Here is a 21,626-nt window from a genome sequence, read left to right on the forward strand (position 1 = left end):
AAAACATGACAAATATCCACACAATAATCAGCTATTTCTTTGGAGACTGGGATTTCTGTGGATTATCTGTTTAACTGTTAAACAGTCTAACTCATATCCTGTCTTTCCTTGCTTGTTTCTGAACACCATTCTTTTAATTTCCAGAGAAAGGAAGGTGAGTCAGAATAACATGTACTTTCATGTTTTACAAGGGATGGAGAAGAAAGATTGTATAATTAGATTCTATTTGAAATTTTAGAGTGTCTTTAGAGATGAGAACCTAATGATAAGGAGATGTTGATGGAGAAAATTACTGTATGCATTTTAAGTACTATTTGTAGCTTGACTGAATCTAAGTTTGCAAAAAAAGCATCAGCTACCTTAATTTAACAAGTCGAGACACTAAGAGGACAGAATATGTCCAAGAGAGCTGTTAACCATAAAAAAGGATTTCAAATTAAAAGGGAACATTTACAATTTTTCTTTTGATATTTATTCCAGTGGTGATATTTATCAGAGTACCTCAGTAAATTTAAGACTCAGAAAGTGATAGTTTGGAAGCAAAATTAACCACAGTCCATTGTGATTTGTCTCTTTAAGAGCTTTCCTGGCCTAGCGTTGTGTGATTGATAACAACTTGGAAGAATGATGGAGCATGGTGGAAAGGGAACATGACCCCTGAAGGTAAAAAAGGGGGCTTATTTTTAATAGAGGAAGTAGACAAAGCACAGATAGCAGCACTTTTTCTAGGTGAGGGGTTTTCTAGTGGAGTTGACAGTAGGAAAAGGAAAAAGTTCATTGGGCGCCTCGGAAAAATAAAAAGAAATCTTAAAACTGGAAGCACGTTTTTTTTAAATAAAGAACCTATGAGGTCTGCATTGACATGTGGTATTTAAGAAGTGCTGGAAAAACAGGGAAGAGTGTGGGATGAGAGAAGTTGTGTGGGCTTGAATCTTAGTTGTCTGTTTTTTCTTAGGTGTTGAAGATTAAGTTTTCCAAATGCAAAAGGAATCATTCCTGCCTTTCCACACCAGCACTCAGGAGGAGGAAAGCAGAACTAGTGAGAGGACTTGTGATTTGGTATGTTCTTCTTCTCTGGAAAGAAGGAATGAATTTCCAGTCCTAGAGAGCTAAACTCTACCACATCACCTGGCTACAGTGTGAAATCCCTTCAGGACAGTTTTGGAGATGGTGATGGCACACATACTGGTAAGCCAAACTGCTTGGTGTGATACTAACTAAGATTAGGTTTGGATTTTTATGAGGAGCATTTTTCTGTACTTCTGTTTTTGAATGCTGCAAATGATGCCTTAGCAAGTGTAATCATCAGCTTGTCCATCTGCCTGCTACAGACCAGCAGGAAAGAATGAGGGGAGATGAAAAGCTATCATGCCCTGCAGAAAAAAAGGAAAAATTAAGGATATAGAAGAATCTAGGAGATGGCTGCAAACTAGAGGAGGCTGGAAGAAAGTTTTAAAGTAATGAAGGAATTGAGAGGTGCTCTGTGAGCTTGTTGTGGCTATTAAGTCCATTAGAAATGACCAGGGGAGAGAAGCTGTGGATGCCTGCAGCCTCCATTCTCTCCACTTCATCCTGGCACAGTTTCTTTCCAAGATCCTCAGTTCCAGTGGGAAGCATTTAGCAGTTGGTACTTGTATGGGTGTGTGGCAGGAAGAGAAGCATTAACAACACAGAAGAGCCTTGTTTGTAGTGCTCCTCACAGCCACCTGGTAGGAGAAACCTTACTTGGATTTGGCAATGCATGAGATGTTAGTGCTGCTCTTCAGTGGCTCAAGTGGCCTGATTTTACAGAGGGAGTTTCACTGGAGAGCTCCATCTTTTATGTGTTCACACATAAAAATTCTTGAAAATAAACCAAATGTTGACAAAATTAATGAAGATGGAATTCTATTGTATTGGAATTTAAAAAAACCCCACCCAACTATAATCTGTGACCACACTCAAGAATGACTACAAGTGGTAGAAAAATTTTTCTGATTTCTTTACATGTTACCTCAAAGTACTTAAAATCTGCCAAACTGGTAAGCCTAAACAGTGTAAACCCACCACTGCAATACAGTATCTAATGCTTAGAAGTTGGTAAAGCTGTGAAAAGCTCTCCCCAAGGAGATAAAAAATTCTTGTTCCAGTCATCTTAAAATAGACTGCATAAAACATAGAATATCATACTGCACAAAGGAACACAGCAGCATGGATGATTTAATAAGACTTTCTTCACTTTCATGGTTGTGTGACTCTTAAATTCACAAGTTTAAATAGTAATTCTGTCTGATTCTTAGTACATCATGAAAATGGTGTTAGTTAGAAGACAAAACAGTCCACTGGGGCAACCAGCTCTTAAGTACCTTACTTTAACAAATGAAAGGAAGTTGCAGCTCCCCTAAAAAGTAATTTTTTCCTACAGCATATCACAGCCCCCATGACACATTATTACTGCTGTTTCAATCTCTGCAGGAGAATCATTATCTGTGAACTAGTGCATGTTCATCAAACACTGCATCCTGCATGATGACAAGAGCTCCACTCCAGAAAATTAATGAAGTGCATGCTCAGTGCTAAGCAGCCAATGTCTCTCTGACTTCAGTAAGTCTAAACTTAATTGCCTCACTGGATTATGGTAGTGTTGTCAGATCAGAAGGTTGGAAATTACTGAATAATAATGATAATAATAATGATGATGAAGATGATGATGATGCCTTTTTGTCCCCCAAGAACAAGGAAATAACATGTCTACTAATTTTTGTCTTTTTAAAATAAAATTTACTTCAGGATTTGGCCAACAGATACTGTAAATTATTTTCAAATCTTTGGCTGCCAGTATCCTTATAGAATAGAGACCAAGAGAGTCTTAAGAAACAATGATGGCTATTTTTAACAGGGATGCACACAAAAAAAGATAAAACTACCTTCTTTCATTCCCTGGGCATTCCTTTAACAACTGTGTAGGAAACAATCAGGGATCAAAAGGGAAAAAAGCGCTAAAACCAGCTCACTTACAATTGATGGTTTTTCCAGGATTAGAGTGGGTGGTTTAGGAACAGGGCTTTCTACTTTTTCACAGACAGGGGGAGGCTTCTTTGGCTCCTTGGCTTTTTTCTTCTCCAGAAGTTCCTGCAAAAGACATCCAATTTAATATGAATGTGGGTAGATAGAACAACATAACAAGGCCAGTCCTCTAGATGCTGACTACACTGACTACAGGGAGCTGAAAGCTTTGCAGGCTTGTGGCTTCTCCTTCTCAGATCAACTGAAAAACTGACCATAGTCAGTAGATGAGGTTATTGGTTGGTCAGAAGCCATTGATGGGAATGTCAAAAATCGTATGTAAGAAGGAAGCAGGAGTTATTTTACTGTATTTACCAATAAGTCATCAGCACTTGTGAGTCACCTAAAATTAATCTAAAATGGGTATGAACTTCATCTCTAATTCTCAAATAATTAATTTTCTAGGAATGCTATAACTATTTTCCTTTAATAATAGGTAATGCTTTTTACTGTGGTTTAGAAATGTTGTGCATTTGGGAAGTTTTATGAAGGGGTCACTTGAAGAGGGTATTGTCACTGTTCTGTGGCAGTGAAATGTCTTTGTATGATAAGCTATTACTGCACAAGATTGAACCAAATGACCCCTTCCTAGCAAAATATGTTTTGGAACTCTGCTCTGCTCATTTACAACTGCCCAGCAGCCCCATGGCACACACAGCAACTGCACAGGTGGACTGGGGGCAAAAGAGAAACTGTCCTGTCCAAAAATTTCCTTCTACCAAGAAAATGCAAAAGCCCATTAAGTGTGGGTTTATCTTGCTTGCAGCAGATGCCACACTTTGTCAGCAGACTAGACTGGAAGTGCCACCACATGCTCAGCTCTTTCAAGACCTCTTCAAACTGTTTAAAAAGCCCAAGTCCTGCCAATTTCCCACCACCAGCCCCTTAGAACTAGATATTCAGATAAGCATTTCCAACTGCATGACTGCTGCAGAACATGACACTTTGGCTTGCACAGAAAGGCAAGGGAGTATGTCCATTTAAAGTTCCTTCAAAACTATAATCCTGCTACTGTATGGTTGGATCTTTAGCCTTATTATTGAAAGTTCATATTTTGGCAAGGGAAAGTGTGCCTTTTCCTTTTTTCACTCTCTCTCTTTCAAAGGTTCAAATACAGTATTGCACCAGGGAGGGAAATCAAAAGAAAAACTTAAGAAAAAAGTTCAATTCTGAATTTAGTTCTCCAGTAACAGGAAAATGATGGCATTTGCACAGAATTTAATTGTGAAATTAATGAAGTTTTGAAACTCCAGCAGTCATTGTACAAAAAACCTTCTTGCATGTAGGATCTGATCTTTCAGGTCAGGATAATGAATTGCTCCAGAAAAGAGGTTTCTAGGTGGAGGGGACAAAATACTTTACTATTGCAAGCCTCTTAAATAGTCTGTGTTAATAATGGAAGAATCAGAGCCTATAAACTGCTTTACAGCCATGTGAAATGGTTATTGCTCAAAAATGTTGAGAGATTTTCTGAACTGTGTTTTGTATGTAGAGACCTTAGAGCTCCCTAGCATGAAGATTATAACAGAGATTTATAAGGAGATTTGCATGGCAGGGCAAGGGAAGCAGAAAGAAAAAGCTACTGAAGTTGTGACTCTCTTGAAAACAATGGCTACTATGTTTATTAGTACAATCTTGCATTCATAAGAATTTTCCTAATAAAACTGTGGCCTCCAAAAATGTTTTCTGCTAACCAGAATAACAAAATATAACCAGACTAACAACTTTTAAAGATAGAAAAATCTATGATTAATTTGGACAAGAGGGAATCCTTACTAATACAGACTTGAGATATAGTGCAGTTCTTAGAAGTGGCTTTATGTTTTCATGTCAACAGTATCTAGTGCCTGCTTGACTATCTTTACTAAGTAAAAAAAAAAGCTTACCATTTACTTTCTCTAATCTGATGCTCTGAATGATTTTAAGATTTAACAAAAGAAAAAGAAAATATAGGGGATTTGCCTAAACTGGTTCTGCCCAACTTAACAAGTTCTCATTTTTGGAAACAGAGACACCAGGACTCAAGAATCACTACACAAATACTTGATTTTAAAAGCTAAAAGTGCTAAATTTCTGAGCAACATACACCAAATGTTACTGTCTACATTTCATACTCCAATTTTCCTGATACAGACTACATTCCTTTATTCAGGTAGCAGCTTCAGAGTCAAGGTAGGATCTGACTGGACTGGACAGTGGAAGAACAAAAGTCATCTCTTTTCCATTCTCCTGGCAAACGCAGTGAACAGCAAATGGCACCCATGCTTTTCACCATACACCTTGGCTTCTCAGACAGCTCCTGAGAGAAGCAGAACTCTTCTGTTCTGAACAGGGTAACAGCTTAAGAAGCAAGTCTCCATTCAAAGAAATCATTCAATCCATTCTTTAGATTCCTCCATTATCTTCTCTGTGATCCTCTCCATTCCACAAGATCCTAGGTATATTTGATTTTTGTGTACAGCACAAAGTATGGAGTCATGGTTCTCCTTCTTCCTCTTTGCTCACAAATGAAAATTGTGGGATTACAGAATTACAGAATCAATGAGGTTGGAAAAGATCTCTGAGATCATTGAGTTGAACCTATGAACACCACCATGGCAAGCAGATCATGGCACTGAGTGTGTCTTTTTTTTCATGTCCAGTCTTTCTTTGAACACTGCCAGGGACCATGACCACCACCTCCCTGAGCAGCCCATTCCAATGTCTAATCTGTGAAGAAATTCCTCCTAATTCCAATCTAAACCACCCCTGGTGCAGTTTAAGACTGTGCCCTCTTGTCCTGTCACTGGTTGCCTGGGAGAAGAGGCCAACCTCCCCCTGGCTGCAGCCTCCTTTCAGGTAGGATCCCTGAGGACAGGCTGCCAACCTGCTCAGCAATGCAGCCTGGCTGCTGCATCTTGGCTGATCAAGACTGACATAAAAGCTCTCAGAGCCTGTCTGAGCATGAGCCAACCAACCCTGTGTGGAGATCTGTTCTTGTAGAAAGAACTGCTTAAACAGCCTTTCCTATGCTTTGAAGTTGGCAGGGATTTTCTCCAGAGACATTCTTGGCCCCTCTACTTCTCTACCTCGTTCCAGCAACTGGATGAAGGAAAACAGACATGGTGAGAATTGCACTTAATGCTGAGGTGAGAAGTTTCTGGTTCTGACCTCATCTTGATACAACACTTTGGAACCACCTGATGCTTCATTTCTCTTGAGTCACCAGAGCACAGAGGGTCTGCCTGAAGTCATGTATTGTTCTGCACTGAGATGTCTTCTGCCACCTCCTCCACTCCTTGGTGTATTCACTACACCTAGCTGCATTTACTCCCTGCAGTAGTTATCTGTATTGGGATGTTATGTCCTTAATGTCTTGGATTTTCATACTAGGCTGTCTATATAATGGCTCACTTGCACTCTTACAGCACTGTTAGCTGTGCTAGCTAGGAACTACCCTTCTCAATCCTTTTACTGATCTGGCTTAAAATAAAGATTTTTGTTTTTACTGTAAATTTTGGGTCACTTCTGTTTCTGCCATGTTCTCTTATTTTACAGGATTATTCAAAGATTACTGAGTGTACATAATACTTCTGCAAAAGGTTTCAGGATGGTCCTAAAATAAGTTTGCTTCTAAAATCCCTCCTTTTGGCTTAGTTTCATGTCTGAAAGAAGCAGCTCTCATTCTTAAAAGGACACAGATCCTTTTTGTAGTTACCTGGATTATTGCTTATCCCTTCTAAAAACCATTAAGCCTAGGAATACCCTCCATATGGCAAACAAAAAGGAATATAATGAGGAGAACTCATCCATCTTTCCTCATGTTTGGCCAGAGAAGCAAGCCTTGACAACTTCCTTTATTAAAACTAATTACTTCTGAGGTCAGTATCTAGCATTTCTCCTATATTTGTCACTTGCTTCTAGATAATTCAGGAAAAAAATTAAAAACTCATTGTAGAGCTAGATCTCCATGTACTCTGAATTTTTTAGGATTCCACTTTATTTCTAGGGTTATGGGAGAGAATTTATGGATTAAGTGTGCTAGGAGAGCATTAAAATAAAGCTTTAGAATAGAAAACTGATCTGGCTACTCAGCTGTAGAAATAAAGCAAAGCAACACAGTGCCCTTGTAAGATGATCCCCAATTACCTGCTTTAAACTTCTTTTCTGCTGTGGGATGGGAGGTTTGTTGGCACAATTGGGACTGCTTATTCCAAGTGGTCAGAGAGTTCCTCTCAGGGAGGATTGCCCTAAATTCTGTTAATGCAAGTACTCCGCATGCTTTACTGCTCTGTTTTTGACAGCTCCAGCAGCATTTGAGCTGGCTCTGTCAGCAAGGCTCTGCTAAGCCAGAACATGCTATAGTCATTGAACTTCAGAAACAAAAGTCTCTGATGGGAGAAGTGACCAGGAACAGCAGCATAGAGCTCAACAGCTAATTGGGGCAGTCATTTCCTGATTCTCTGAACAGAAAGTTTGTTTAAATGTAACAGTGGAGGCAGTCTGGGTGTTTCACAATGTCAGTACTTTCTGCTTGTCTGGACCAACCAGTCTGGTGTCTTTTTCTGTATATCTAAAAGCAGCAGTTAAATTTTGCATAATGGATTTATTTTATAATTTTTGTCTGCAAAGGAAACAGTTTGTGATTTTAAAAGAATATACATTTGGCTTTTTTGTGGTGGGGAAATGAGTATTACTTATGTTAGCCTCTCAGTTGCTATAACTCAATGCAGACCAAGGGATCTACACCAATTTGAGAAAAAAAATGTGCAGAATTGTCTGCATTTGTTCTGCATTCCATCTTCCTTTGTCCACCAGTTTTTCTTTGAAGAGACATTATTGTGTGAGCAGCCAGCATTTGGCTGCTCACACTTCTCTGTGGCTATAGTTTAGACACTTCACCACAGTCTTTCAAACAATGAGGAGTATTTTATAGAGACAGAATACAAGTGCTGTAACTGGAATTCAGCTCCAAAAGCTTGGACTAACATTCTGCTGACAATGAGAACGGTGTTATGATGCATATTACACAATTACTTCTTGAATTTAATGCATACCCACCCAAACTCAAATCTCTTCAACACTTCTGTATCTTTAAAACTATGAGTTTTGTCCTTACTCTTGAACAATTCCTGTGGCACTCAAGATTTTTTTTTTTTTGAAAGTTTCTTTCTGGATAATAATGAAATGCAATACTCCATCTTTACAAGATCCAGCAGAATTTAAATTTGAGACAATATGACTGATTTTTCAGACCAAGATTTCAATTTAAAATTCAGCAATAGCAGATTACTGTCTGCTTTGACATTACCATTGCATTACACTAAAACAAAAGAAGTGTGTATATAAATATAAATATAAATATAAATATAAATATAAATATAAATATAAATATAAATATAAATATAAATATAAATATAAATATAAATATAAATATAAATATATATAAATATAAATATATATATATATAAATGTGAAACTTGCCAAACTTTACAAATGAGAGTCACTATTTTCCAAAGACACAGAAGCCAGCCAAGAATATTCCTGATTTTACATGAAGGTAACCCTCAACAGCATCACAAGAAGTGTACTTAAAAGTACATGTAATTTACAAATATTATGATTGCAGATGCAAATGAGACACTTCTTTCTTTGGTGGTTAATTGCATAAATGGACACCTCATCTGCATGAACAGTTGTGATAAATTAAGATATGCAAAATGCCATTAGCATGTTTGCAAATCAGATGCTGTTCTTAGGGAACAGTGATATACATCCACCATAGTGACCTGATTTTATGAGTGGGGTCATTTTAATCTTGCTTTGCTACAGATGCTTTTACAATATGTACTTAAAATGTACTTTTAAAATAATGTACAACATTTTTGGAATATGAATCCAGATTTGCTTTCTTTAATTATTGGAAGCTCGACAGTGTAGGCAGTATTGTATTATAAAATGGAGAAATGAGAATGAGAAAAGGGTGAGAATTTCAAATTGACATAACATATTCCAATCCAAATACCTGATCTGTAGGAAGACAGATTTGTTTATGCTTGTTGACTATAGGATTGGAGCAGAAGCACGAGTGAGAGTACTGATGGGCTGAGTATCAGAGCAGCACTGGTCAAGCCTGAAATAGTCTGCATGTTTGATTCATTTCTGTCCTAGAAGCTGTTTTACAGAATAAGAATTCAGTACAGAAAAATGGGAAGAAGCTTACACATCTTTCCAATTGCATTTATGAGCGGTTCAAATCTAAGAGGAACTGACATGTGTTCATACCTCGTGAACTTGTTTCAGGACTACCTCTAGTCTTCCTGACCTTTTAATATAGCCAGTCTTAGTGATATGGCATTTAGGTTTTGGAGCTTTAATCTTGATCGGGAAGAAAGAAGGCGGGGCAGATTTTTCCAGTTCACACAATCCTAAGATTATAATATGAAGAAAGATTATGATATATACAAGGATTTTAATACAAACAGTGGTTAAGTAGTGGAGTGATGGGGAGGAAAACTTGAATTTTGGCAGTATCTCAAGTCTTCCAAAACGCCTTACCTGCAAAGGTGTTAAGATAGTAGTTTTTTACCGCATAGTAGTCAGAATTGTTGTCTGGGAAAAAGCCAATTCGAGACAAAGGAGCATATGTTTGTGATCCAAAGTCTTTATACTCTCTGATGATATCTCGTCTCTCCAGCTTTCCCATCCAATTCTTCCTCTTAGCTATCAGTTTCCTGAGCACTGAAAAGGAAATACAAATGTGAGACAGTTCACATAAATAGTTCTGTAAAAGCCGTGTCTTTGTAAATTCACAAGAGCTTTTGCTAGATAAAATAAAAACATGACAAACCAAATGCTGGCCATGCACATTGATATTGTGGATACAACCTATTTCATTTTGAATAGATGGTAACCTTGTGAAAATGGAAATGGCTTGTCTGAAAACTGTCTCATACCCTTCTCTTCCTGTCTTTCAGACTTACTCAATGCACAGTCATGCTGAATCTTTCTCATTTTCTCTCTTTTAGCCTTCTGATGATTTTCCCAGTGGTCGTTCAAGCGCATGGCATTCAGCTCATTCTGATTCTCCTCTCGCCTCTGCAGCAGCTTCTTAAACGCTTCCATTTGAACCTTCTGCAACCTGCAAGGAAAGAAAAGGTCAGGCAGTATTGAGTGTACTCTGCAGTGTTCTATGCAATGCTGTCACCACCAAATCCTACATACCTTTACAAATAGCTCATATTGCATTTCTCATATTCAGTCTTCCATTTTAAAAAGGGAATTAAGCACTGGTAAAATATATTGTGGTAGCAGACCTGGAGACTAAATTTAAGAAAAATATCCCTTCCCAAAATCAGGGTATTTTCACAGAATTAGAAGGCTTGTTGTACCCTTCAGCCAATCCCCTAAACCTTCTTGCTCCTCCTCTACTCAGCAAATAATTAAAAGAAATAAAAGAGCATGAGTGGACTCCTACTTATCTATTTCCGCTTCTCTATAGGCCCACTCCTTCCTTTCCATAGCCTCCATCATCTTCAACCTCTTGGCGATGTTTGAGGGACTGTCCATGGGTGGCAGGGCTGCTTCCCAAGCGCGTTTTTCCCGGATGCGGTCAATAATCTCCATCTCAGCTTGTCCTGCTGGCAGCCCCCGACCTTACAGGGACAAGAAGCATTACCTCTTTGGGAAATTGGCAAATCCTACAAATAGCCACCACCAAAAAGTGTGAGAGGGCTGTATGGGTACAGGACCATGTAGTAAACACAAGCAGAACTGTCAAAAGCCAGAAGTAAATACTTCTAAGGCCAGCGAGATTCTACAGTACGAGGCGTGGTAAGAGCTGCAGTTGCTACAGTTCAGTGCACACTAACACTGGCACTTCATTCCTCTACTGCAGGCTGCAAAGGGAGAAAAGCTTTTCTGGGAAGATACTTCCTGAGAATGAACAATTTCTTTGGCATATGCCGTGTCCATCATTGTTACAGGTGAGACACTGGGAGATGAGGATCACAGGTATGTTCTGGGGCAGCAGTCTTCATACTGTTTTTTTTGCAATGATGTTCAAAACTCAGAGCAGCTGAAGAACAGTGGGTTAATGGAAAAACTGCTCCTAGTTCCCATTTGTGAAACATGACCTTTTTATATTGAATGGTCTTCAAAACCCTTCATGAAATGCCCCAGAACCATTAAGTAGTGAAATACCATACTTATTTTAGAAACAAACAAAATAATTGCCCCAAATTTGCACACAAAATAAAAGACCACCAAAACTGGCAACAGCCTGACATTGAAAAGAAAAGAACTTCCTGCTAAAGAGGCGACATGACTATTTTAATTCATCTTAATTTCACAACTCACCCCAAGTGAGTGTAGCAAGTGCCAGAATTTCAGGGACTGAGCCACTGCGGACTATATATTCAGGGGAATAGGGATCTGTCTGTGCTTCACCATCCCTGTAATCTGTCTGTGTCCCCAGGGTTCGGAACAAGAGGCTGAGGACCTGGCTGTCCCCTGCATCCCTTGCATCCTTTGCGGCTGACAGGGTACGCGACTCTCTCCTAGAAAGAGGTGCAAGATGGAAGATTGGTCACATTCATTAAAAAAACCTCCAAGCAAACAAACCAGAAACATGTCAGTCAAAGTTGGGAGTCTTAAACGTGTTTCCGTTTATTTTAACATTATTCCCGTTGATGGTAACTCCATTATCTTTGGTAAAAGCAGACTGAGGCTACACTGAGTCTGAAATACCCTTCTTAGGTAAATAATCCAGAAATCTTCTAGTTTCAGCTCTCATGATTATTACATACAAATCTTCCCTACCAATCAATTCTAAAGCATTGCATTTAATGGACACAAAATTGTTGAAGTAACATGAAGTAGGACTGCTTCAATGTAGTTTACATGTTTCTCTTCCCAACAATTAAATAAAAATTTAATTCTGATATAAGCATGTGCAATTTGCATCAACTCTACCAGGAAGTGAATTTTTTTATGTGACCTCAAAATTTGATGCTCTCTGAAAACCACATTAGACTACATTACTGATGCTCTACATCTCTGAGCAGCACTGCATCTATCAGAGATTGTAATAAAATATCAGAAGACTTTCCAACAATATTGCTCTACTAGAGAATCTTTGCAATGGTATCTCTTCTAGAATTCAGAGACACCAAGATTTCTATTTCAAGCCTCACAGTCTTAACACACTAGAGGCACATCCTTTATTCACAAAGCACTACTTATATACTGCAAGCAAATTCTGAAACAGTCCATCATCTATTTCCTCTAGAATTCTCAATTATGAGAGCAGCACCTTACCTCTTAACAAGCTTTTCCTGTTGGTTCATTATGAAAAATAGTGGTCACCAGCTAAATCATTTCCTGATCTTTTTCTGGTGAGATGTTACCCATTACAACAGTAATTTTCTAAAAGTCTTACTACTTACCCTTTCTTTGTATCAGCAACAGCTTCTGGAACACCTGCTGGAAGCAGCTTAGAAAAGCTGAGAGGTCTGAAGAGAGAGAATGAAAGTAAGACAACAAGGAGGAGCCTAAAAGATCATTATGGTTCAGAAAAAACGCAGTCCACTAAATTCAGTGGAGTTAATACTGATTTTCCACGACTGTGGTTCTCTTAGTTGCATGTTTAAGAATTGTGCCTAAATATTAAAGAACTCTTTCATAGCCAAGGAGGAACAGAGTTTACAGTTTCACCAATAAACACCAGAACTGAGTGTTATTCTTGTAAGTCAAAGCAGAAATTGGAGTTGCAAAACAAGACAATTACTAAAGTTAGTTTTGAGTGTGTTCCCAATATTTTGTGTATGTTTCACTAAGTATCTTACATTTTTTACTTCAATTTCACTTTTTTGAAAGAGTAGTGTTTTTTTTTTAATAACTGCTTGAAATCCTGAAATTCATTCCTACAATTAGCTGATAAGATGGTTTGGACTTATCTAATTTTATTGTTTCATTTTTTGCAATACTTTATGAGGTATCTTGAAAGTGATTTGGGCTCAACTACATATTAATAATTCCTTCCTAGGCATTCTTATAGTTTGCATATTGCAGTTCTCTGTCGATTTCCCTTAGCCTTTGGGAGACTTTGAAGCTTAATTTCACATTGCAGAAGATAACATCATCTTTGTTCTTTTAAAACTGTTAATAAAGGAGCAATAATAAACTTCAACTTATTAAACTTTGCGATTTTTTTTATATTTAAAGTGGATATAGCAGCCAATAGCTGCTGAGCAAAATAGTGAATGCAATTCAAAGTGTATGTGACTAAGCCAAGAATGCTTATATGGTAGCTGTTGGTTCAGATCTTGAGTCCATTGCTGACCTGCAATGTCCTTGTGGAAGGAGCAGAGCAGTCCTGCAAGAGGGGACATGGATGAAAAGTTAATCAAGGCTTCCCTTTGCTCCCTTTCTGCTCCTGGAAGAAACTGGAAGTTAAAGGGTTCCTTCTTAAGAAAACACCTTTCTAGGATCTGGAGAACCACACTGCCTTTGTAAATATCTTCCTCCTCTGCAAGATGATCTACAGCCCAAGCTTTCTTATTAAGTACAGAATGTCTGATATATTTGCTTATATGGTAACTCAGAACTGAAAATTCTGTCATTAGTGTGAATTTAGAAAGATCTTGTTTTAAGACCTGGTTGCTATTAAAATCTGCTATTTTATCAAAGAACTGATCAAAGTACTGACAGAAAATATAGAAAAAATAATGCTCCGGCCTTTACTTAGGTGCTCTTGAAAATGCACAGAAAGAAGCTGAACCCTGTTTCAAATCAGTTCATTCCTTACCGTGTAAAATATTTGTAGCGATTCCTTCCATTAACTTCAGGATCTTCATACACAACCTGAGGCAGATGAGGAGAAGACTGACCTCTGAAAGCCAAAATACAGGACATCATTTAGAAAGTATGTTCAGAGCACTTATCTTTCTTCCTTATGCCTTTTCTTTCTCTCTCTCCCCTCTGGTTGCACTATCCAACATGCACACTAGAAATTCCCCCCAGGCCTCACACTTATACAAGCAATTTTATTTTGGTTTCTTCACATTTACCTATGTAGCAAAACAGTTTGACACTTTGTTTCCCACTAAGTGTGGTCAGGAAATGATCTTTACTGCCTTTATTAAAACTTTTGAGCTTGTTATGAAAAGCGTTAACCACTTGTACATGCTTTACTTTGTAAAGGAAACCACTTTTATTGGAAGTGGGGGGAACAGGCTTATTGTCTTAAGAGTGAAACAGTTTCCAAATACATGTAAAGACAGAATGAGCAAAGGAGAATACACTTTCTACCTTTGAAAAGTAGGTAAAGAGATTTTTGAGCAAATGTTTAAAAATTTAGAATCAGCAATTTCAATTTGAGTTCTCCAGTAAAGGAGAAAAATTAGGACAATCATTGGAATGTTTCAAAATCTATGCTGGAACAACCATATCTTTTGCAAGAACACTTCTTTTTTTTCCCCATTTTGAATTTAAATTTTGCAGATGGTTTAAATTTTTCACTGTAATATCTTGAAGAGTCTTCTTTAAGGCTTTGGAAGATTATATGGAAAACCTCATTAAGGCAGTCAGTGAGATAATGGTACAACTGAGAAATTTGAAAGTTATTAATCAGGATTGCTATTTAACAACTGCTTTATACTCCATTCTTACTCTTCTCAACCTGCACAGTTGTTAAAGACAAAAAATAGAAGTTCTTCCTAGAGAAGTTGTGGATGCTCCCTCCCAGGAAGTGTTTGAGACCACACTGGAGAGATACCTTTCACCTGAGTGAAAGGTATCCCTGCCCATGGCAAGGGGGTTGGAACTACATGATCTTTAAGGTCCCTTCCAGCCCAGGCCATTCTATGATGATTTTATTTCTTTGAGCTATGTACAAGCCAAGTCCTGAAGGCCAGGTTTTCTATAAAACCATTTTTGGCAACTTGTATGAATTCTGACCTCAAGATGTACGGTCTTGTGGGTACTGTGGTTGGTTACTGATGCCTGATTTTAATTACAAAGGAATATTTACAGAGATACAATTAACAATACTTAACATTGCTTGACAGGTGAGATCAAAACAGAGGGTTACATGCTGAGACCTGTTGTCTTCCAAACCCTCATCTAATTCCTGCAAACTGTGCTGTGGAATCTGGGGAGGCCACAGGAAATCTTCGAGATGCTTCATTAACCTCCTGTGACACACAATTTACTGCCAAGGTAAGTTTAAAGTCATCTCTTCCCAAGGCTTTCAGTCACATCACATAAGAAAAGAGAAGGGAATATTTTGAGATGCAGTGTTGTAACCTGATATACTTGCTCAGCACTAATCAACCTATTATTGTGAGGTTGTGTTTGTAATTCAAATGAGTTAATTGAGCTGATGGCTAGTTCCATTAGCTGACTCTTTACATATCAGACTGTTGCTCCATCCAGATGGATTTGTGGCTCATTCAGCACAGGTGGGCACTTATTCTTATGATCTAACTTTATTAGCATAAACCGTTCATCCTGTTATGGTATAGTTACAGGCACAATGGGAACCCAGGGAAATAGCCCTTTTTATTCCACAGATCCTGCCTCTTGCATGTCCTTGACTTATATCTGCTGACTTTGCTGAAATAAATGAGCATTTATTCCCAGTAACCTTGCAGAGGCAATGCAACTACTGAGAAGACAGCTGGGAAATATTCTGTCTTCCATATCAGCAGCACTGTCAATCAGTGCAGGTTGAAACATAGGGGATGTATTTCTCATTTTTTGTTAATTGCAAGACATTTTGCAAATACATGTTGTTGAAATGTAAATTAACTTTAAAGCAGTGCAGGTGTCAAGCTGTTACAGAATTGCAGTGACTGAGGTACTCATGCACTGGGACAGTCTGAAACACTGAAAATAGTATTAAGAAAAAAATACTCCAAATTTTATATTTTTATTATGGTAATGAGAAGAATATGTCTTTAAAACTGAACAAAACCAGGTATGAAATCCACTGTATCACTCTTGATCATCTTTGATTATTATCTGGCATATGGCAGAACTCAGTTACCAGCAACCCCAGAGTAAGCACCATCTGAAAAGCCCATGGTCTAAAGTCAGTTGTTTAAAGCAGAAAGAACCTTTGAAGACAAAAACCTAGGCTGATGCCCGCAGTCTTGAATACAGCTACAAGAGGAGTTAAAAAACCTGTGGTGTGGCAAAACACATAAACTTTTTTTTTTTTTTTAATATCTGCTGAATCAGAACCCAAATCAAAATCAAAACCCAGACACCAGGAGATAGCTCGCTCAACTAAGAAACCCCTGCAGTAAAAATGTGGCGTCCTGGTTCAGGCCCCACGGACTCTGGAAGGAACAGCAAAAGCAACCTAACCAGCTGCAATTGCACGGGACTAAAATCAAAGAGCTCCCACTGAAATAACACACATGAGTCACTGAAGTCTTCATAACTCCTCTGATCTGTAAGAGATTGAAATAACTCTTCTTTTTCATGGCAACCGCTGCAAAGCAGATAGCTCAGGGATGAAGGAATGTGCAACATCCACCCTGTAAGAAACAGATGGGTAACCATACTCCACAACAGCTGCAATCTCTTAATTTCAAGGGAGATATAAGTAGGAGCAAATTGCAGTCATCTCCACTTCAGTGTGCATGGCTTTTTGTTGGTTTTGTTTGTGTGTTTGTTTTAAATTGTCCAACCATAAAACACTTACACAGCAAGGCGCTGAAGAGCCTCCAGGCGCTGCTGAGCCCTCCATTGTCGACCAATATATGCAGGCACTGGATCTTCACTCTTTAAACACAAACTGCAGGCTGGAAAATGAATCACTCCGGTAGCCATGCTTCAGAATATCGGTGCCTTCACCTAGCATTTGTGTGGACACAAAGAAGAGAGGCTGCAATTTAGCCCCTTCAAACAGCACTAAAGAGAGCAGAATTCCAGCCTGCTGTGATTTACAGGACTGCACATTTGGGATGGGGAAAGAAGGCGGCATACGTATGCTAATGATGTCAGCTAGTTAGATGCTTCTTCTCAAGATGTGGAGCATACCAGACTAGCAGCAGATGCACAGATTTGTCTTCTGGCTGTTTTCCAGTGCTAAACTTGTACTGAAAACCAAAAGGTCTAACGGTTTGTTACATAAAGAAGTTAGTGTGCAGTAACTGTGAATGTGCAGCAATGTGAACTTCTAGCACATTACCCCATGTAACTCCCTCCTATTTCTAGCGCTCTAGAAATTAAGTAACATATTCCACTTGCAGGGTAAAGTTACATTATTTTATACTGGAACAATTTTAGCATTTGTTAAAAATAACTCAGGGAGCTAGCATACAAAAATGATCACATTAAACATCTACACCCTTCCTTTTAAGGACTAATTTCCCTGGGTAGATATGCCTTAAATTGCTAAATTTATGGTTGCCAATAAATCTTTGCAATCATAAGTGATGTAGCTCTATTGGCTTGAGCTTCTGTACAGACTAAAATCAGAATTGAGTTGTGAATTGCCCCTTTCATTTCAGCAGGTGCTAACTCAAATGCATACAGGTGACATTTCAGAAATACTCACCAGAATGTAAGACAGTGTCAGTTGATGAAGATCTAGGCACCCTACCATGAGTAGCTGCTTGCTGTGCACAAAATTGCATTTTTGTTCCATTTGTCTTCAAAAGGAGTTCAACTTTTGAGCATTTGGAATACCCTATGAACTAATACTATCACAACCTCTGTCCATCCCAAATCGTGAAGGTACAGATTAAGAATTCAAGGATGTAGTGTTTTGAATTGTACATTATACACTTGCTGATTGATTCTAAAATGTTTCATGCAACAGTCTGCCACCACACCCATCTACACCATTGACATGGCAACACACCTGTGACATGGCAACTTTAGTGACAGGATGCCTGTTTACTTCATCTGGCCTGAACTGTTGGCACAGCCATATTGTTGCAAGGGTCTCACTGATGACAGGCAATGTTCCCAGCTCTATCTCTCTAGGGACAGGCAGACAAACACTTGTTTGTTTTCGTGTAGATATAAGAAATATTCTGAGATAATGTAATAAGAGATATCCAGCAACATTCTTAAAAAAAAAAATGCTCCTTGACTCCATTGTTGGAAAGCTGCTCACGGCTTTTCTCCTTGCTGTACAGCAATGAAGTCTGAGTTCAGAATATCTGTCTTGCAGCCCCAGTCACATGCATAGCTTCAGGAGGACTCTGTGTAAAATCCAATTCATTGTGCAGTTGCACCAAGTCTGTTTTCCTCTGGCATTCTACCTGTATGCATCCTGTGCAACTATCAATCACTGCTGTCTGAAGGTGTGACTGCAACCTCCACAGACATGCCCTAGCTGCTTTTAAACTAGCTAAGGGGAACACTGACAGCTAAGCATGGGCTAGCTAGGTAAGGATTAGCTAGGAAGTTAAACTCTGCTAATTCTGTATGAAGAACTAGCATGGATTTGCAGTCTTTATTGGCTGCTTAGATGTTGCTGGATATTTCATTTTAGTCTAAGTAGGCTACATGGATCTGTAGTGTAAGTATCTCCCAAGGTTAAGTAAGGAACTGACAGCTCTGCTTGAACAACAGCCCAGCAGATGCCCACTGATTTTATTAGATCTAAGTAACATATACAAGCTATAATTAAGAGTATTTGAAGATAGACAATTAAAAATACTGACACACAGCTTAGGAAATGACTCAGAACATGAAGCTGGGTATTTCTAGGTATTTATAGAGTCACTATAGGCCAGCAATCATGGCTACTCCCTGTGTTGTCTTGTTTTAGATAAAACTTCTTTCTCTGCTTTGTATTTTGCTGTTCTAAGAGAGCAGCTTAGGACTGAGACAGAGTTTCCACCCATGTGTATGCAGAAATAGACAAGGTGAACATGTGAGCTGTCTTTGGCCAACACTTACCAGTCGATCACCAAGCTGGGCATGGACATTTCACTTAGGAGGGTCCTTCTCACTTCACAGTGTGTACAGAGGGCCTGAAAGACAATTGAACAAACATAACTAGTTACATATTTGAGGAATCAGCATGAATCATCAGGCTCCACTTCCTTCTTTAAAAGTGTCTATAAGAGAGAGAATGAAACAAACTAGGAAGAAAGAACTGATATATATGTCTCTGTATCAAACAGATGTCACCATCATGCAAATGAGCCTCAGAACTGAAATCCTACTGCTCTGTGGAAGATACAGGTGAAAGATCTAGTAGAAAAATCGGCTTTCTTTGGAGGCACCATCAACTTAAAGAGAAACTGTGATGACATGAAACATTAAAAGGAAGGCATGGTGGAATGGTAATCAGTGGAAATTCCATACTGTACATGATGCTTCCCTCTGGGACACAGAGCTGGCTTTGCTCCAGCTAATGTTTCACGGTCCCAGCCTCGCCGGAGCCACCAGCCCTATCGCTTGCCCACTGCTCGGGCGGCACCCACCTCGTGCCGAGCTCGGCGAGGGGCCCGGGGCCCTGGGGCGGGGGTCCCTGGGGCGGGGGAGGCCTCACGTCCCGTCCCGCCCAACTCCCAGCCCCCGGCCGCCCAAGGGCTCGGCTTGGCCCTACCGGGGCTGCAGCGGGGCCGGGCCGCGGGCGGGGCGCCGCCGTCTCGGCCGGGCCCGGTACCGAAGGAGCAGCCGAAGGTCCGGCCGGGAGCCCGTCCCCACCGAGCGGCTCCGGCCCGCTTGCCGTTCCCATGGCCACGGCGGGCGGGCGGGGCCGGCAATGTCCCGCCCCTGCGGCCGGGCGTTGCTGCGGGCCGGACCCTGCCCTGCCCTGCCTGGCCCTGGGGGCTGCTGATCATGACCCTGCCCTGCCCTGCCCTGCCCTGCCCGGCCTGGCCTGGCCTTGGGGGGCTGATCGCGACTCTACCGGGGACAAACGCGCCCCTCGGGGTTTTTCCCGGCCGCTCCCGGCGTGGTGCTGCTTGTGCTCCAGCTCCGTCCAGCAGCCCGCGGCCGCTCTCCGCAGTTCCTAAGGCTTCGCCCTGCCGCCTCCATCTTGTGCCGCCTCCCGAGAGCGGCGCCGGCGTGGGGATGTGGCTGGACTCTGAGGAGGACAGGGCACCGGCGAGGCCGGGAAAGGAAGGACACGTGTATTTCTGCTTTTCAGCAGCTGCTGCTCGAGTTGATTCATGTGATGCTCCCAGGACCCTTTCTTAGTGCTTAGGAAATCTGGTTTAGCAGTTACACTTAGGGACAGGATTCAAGGCTGCATATTCTTATTCTTGGCTTTGCTTGTTGTCACCTAGGATTTCTGCAGCTGTATAAGTGCTGAAAGTGAGTCCAGAGAAGGGCAAGGGAGCTGATGAAGGGTCTGGAGCACAAGTCCTGCGAGGAGTGGCTGAGGGAGCTGGGCTTGTTTAGCCTGGGGAAAAGGAGCCTCACTGACCTTATTTCTCCCTAGAATTCCTTGAAAGGAAGGTGTAGCCAGATGGAGATTGGCCCCTTCTCCCAGGCACCAGTGACAAAACAAGAGCACACAGCCTTAAGATGTGCCAGAGGAGGTTTAGATTGGACATCAGGAGGAATTGGACATTGGGATGGACTGCCCGGGGAGGTGGTGGCGTCACCCTCGGTGGAGGTGTCCAAGGAAAGACTGGACATGGCTCAGTGCCATGGTCTGTTTCACACGGTGGTGTCTGGTCACAGGTTGAACTCAGTGATCTCAGAGGTCTTTTCCAACCTAATTGCTTCTCTGGTTTTGTGAAAATAGTCTTGGTACCTAATGCCCACAGAGGCTGCAGGGCTTTTTTATCTGTAGAGCATCTCAAGAGGCCTGTAAAAAGCCTTACAAGCATCATGCTTTACAAAACATTGTTATTTCCTCAAGGAGGGGACCATCCTTTTCTATAAGAAACAAAGTTGGAAGCTTCTTCATGCTAAATGTTAAAACCAGAAAAGGCTAATGCTTTTGTGAACATAAGGAGATTTGCAGGCAATGCTGCCTAGGAATAGGACACAAAAACCAAAGAAATTGAAAATGGGCCTTCTCCTCTGTCTATAATCTTGAAGCAAGTCCCTTATGTTAGTTATTGTGTGTATAAAACTGTATATCAAAGGGTTTTTCACAGCTTGTCATGTCTGACATAAAATGCTGACCCCTCAGTACCTCATTACAGGAAAGCAACTTTAGGACTGTAGTTCCAAATTCCTTGGCTCTGTGAATTTACTTGTAGACAATTTAACTTTGAATGCTAGCTTACTTTCTTAAAGGCCCATCCCTTGCCTGAAGCAACAATATTTTTAGGTTAGTAGGTCAACTGAAGATGTGTCTAAACTAAGAAATGCTGCCACAGCTTTGTTTCTGACGGACATCATCTACATCGGTACATCTGTAGGATGTGACTTCCCACAATGGATTGATCCATGTTCTGAAGATACCCAGCAGGCTGTAAAGACTCTCTTTTTACTAAAGAGCTTTACAATGTGATACCTTATTATAATTTTTGATGTGGCAACAAAAGCCACTTTTCAATAGAGTTCCCTGGCATTTCTCATTATCAAGTTCAGTTTTCCTTCCTTGTATCATGATTTCCAAGCTGAAATTTTTCCATGCTCAACATCTGCCTTAGGGTAATGAGGTGTGT

The 21,626-nt window shown here is 40.2% G+C and overlaps 1 protein-coding gene and 1 long non-coding RNA gene across 2 annotated transcripts in view; one reads left to right on the plus strand and one right to left on the minus strand.

The window, feature by feature from the left end:
• CFAP91 (cilia and flagella associated protein 91) overlaps nt 1–19,193 on the minus strand; it is a 29,851-nt gene extending 10,658 nt beyond the window's left edge. The window contains exons 1-10 of the mRNA XM_058019029.1: nt 18,949–19,193; nt 16,736–16,887; nt 13,832–13,915; nt 12,471–12,536; nt 11,383–11,582; nt 10,502–10,679; nt 10,008–10,165; nt 9,583–9,765; nt 9,310–9,452; nt 2,998–3,111 (exon numbers count right to left, since the gene is read on the minus strand). Of these exons, the coding sequence (XP_057875012.1) occupies nt 2,998–3,111; nt 9,310–9,452; nt 9,583–9,765; nt 10,008–10,165; nt 10,502–10,679; nt 11,383–11,582; nt 12,471–12,536; nt 13,832–13,915; nt 16,736–16,863 (1,254 nt within the window). The 5' untranslated portion in view covers nt 16,864–16,887; nt 18,949–19,193. The remainder of the gene's footprint in view (nt 1–2,997; nt 3,112–9,309; nt 9,453–9,582; nt 9,766–10,007; nt 10,166–10,501; nt 10,680–11,382; nt 11,583–12,470; nt 12,537–13,831; nt 13,916–16,735; nt 16,888–18,948) is intronic.
• Nucleotides 1,006–11,660, plus strand: LOC131080628 (uncharacterized). The gene is made up of 4 exons (XR_009114176.1): nt 1,006–1,188; nt 10,053–10,182; nt 10,922–11,009; nt 11,501–11,660. It is a non-coding gene; the product is annotated as an uncharacterized LOC131080628 (long non-coding RNA).
• Nucleotides 19,194–21,626: the final 2,433 nt, after the last annotated feature.

This window comes from Melospiza georgiana, chromosome 2 (assembly GCF_028018845.1).
Source record: "Melospiza georgiana isolate bMelGeo1 chromosome 2, bMelGeo1.pri, whole genome shotgun sequence".
In the NCBI taxonomy this organism is placed as follows: domain Eukaryota; kingdom Metazoa; phylum Chordata; class Aves; order Passeriformes; family Passerellidae; genus Melospiza; species Melospiza georgiana.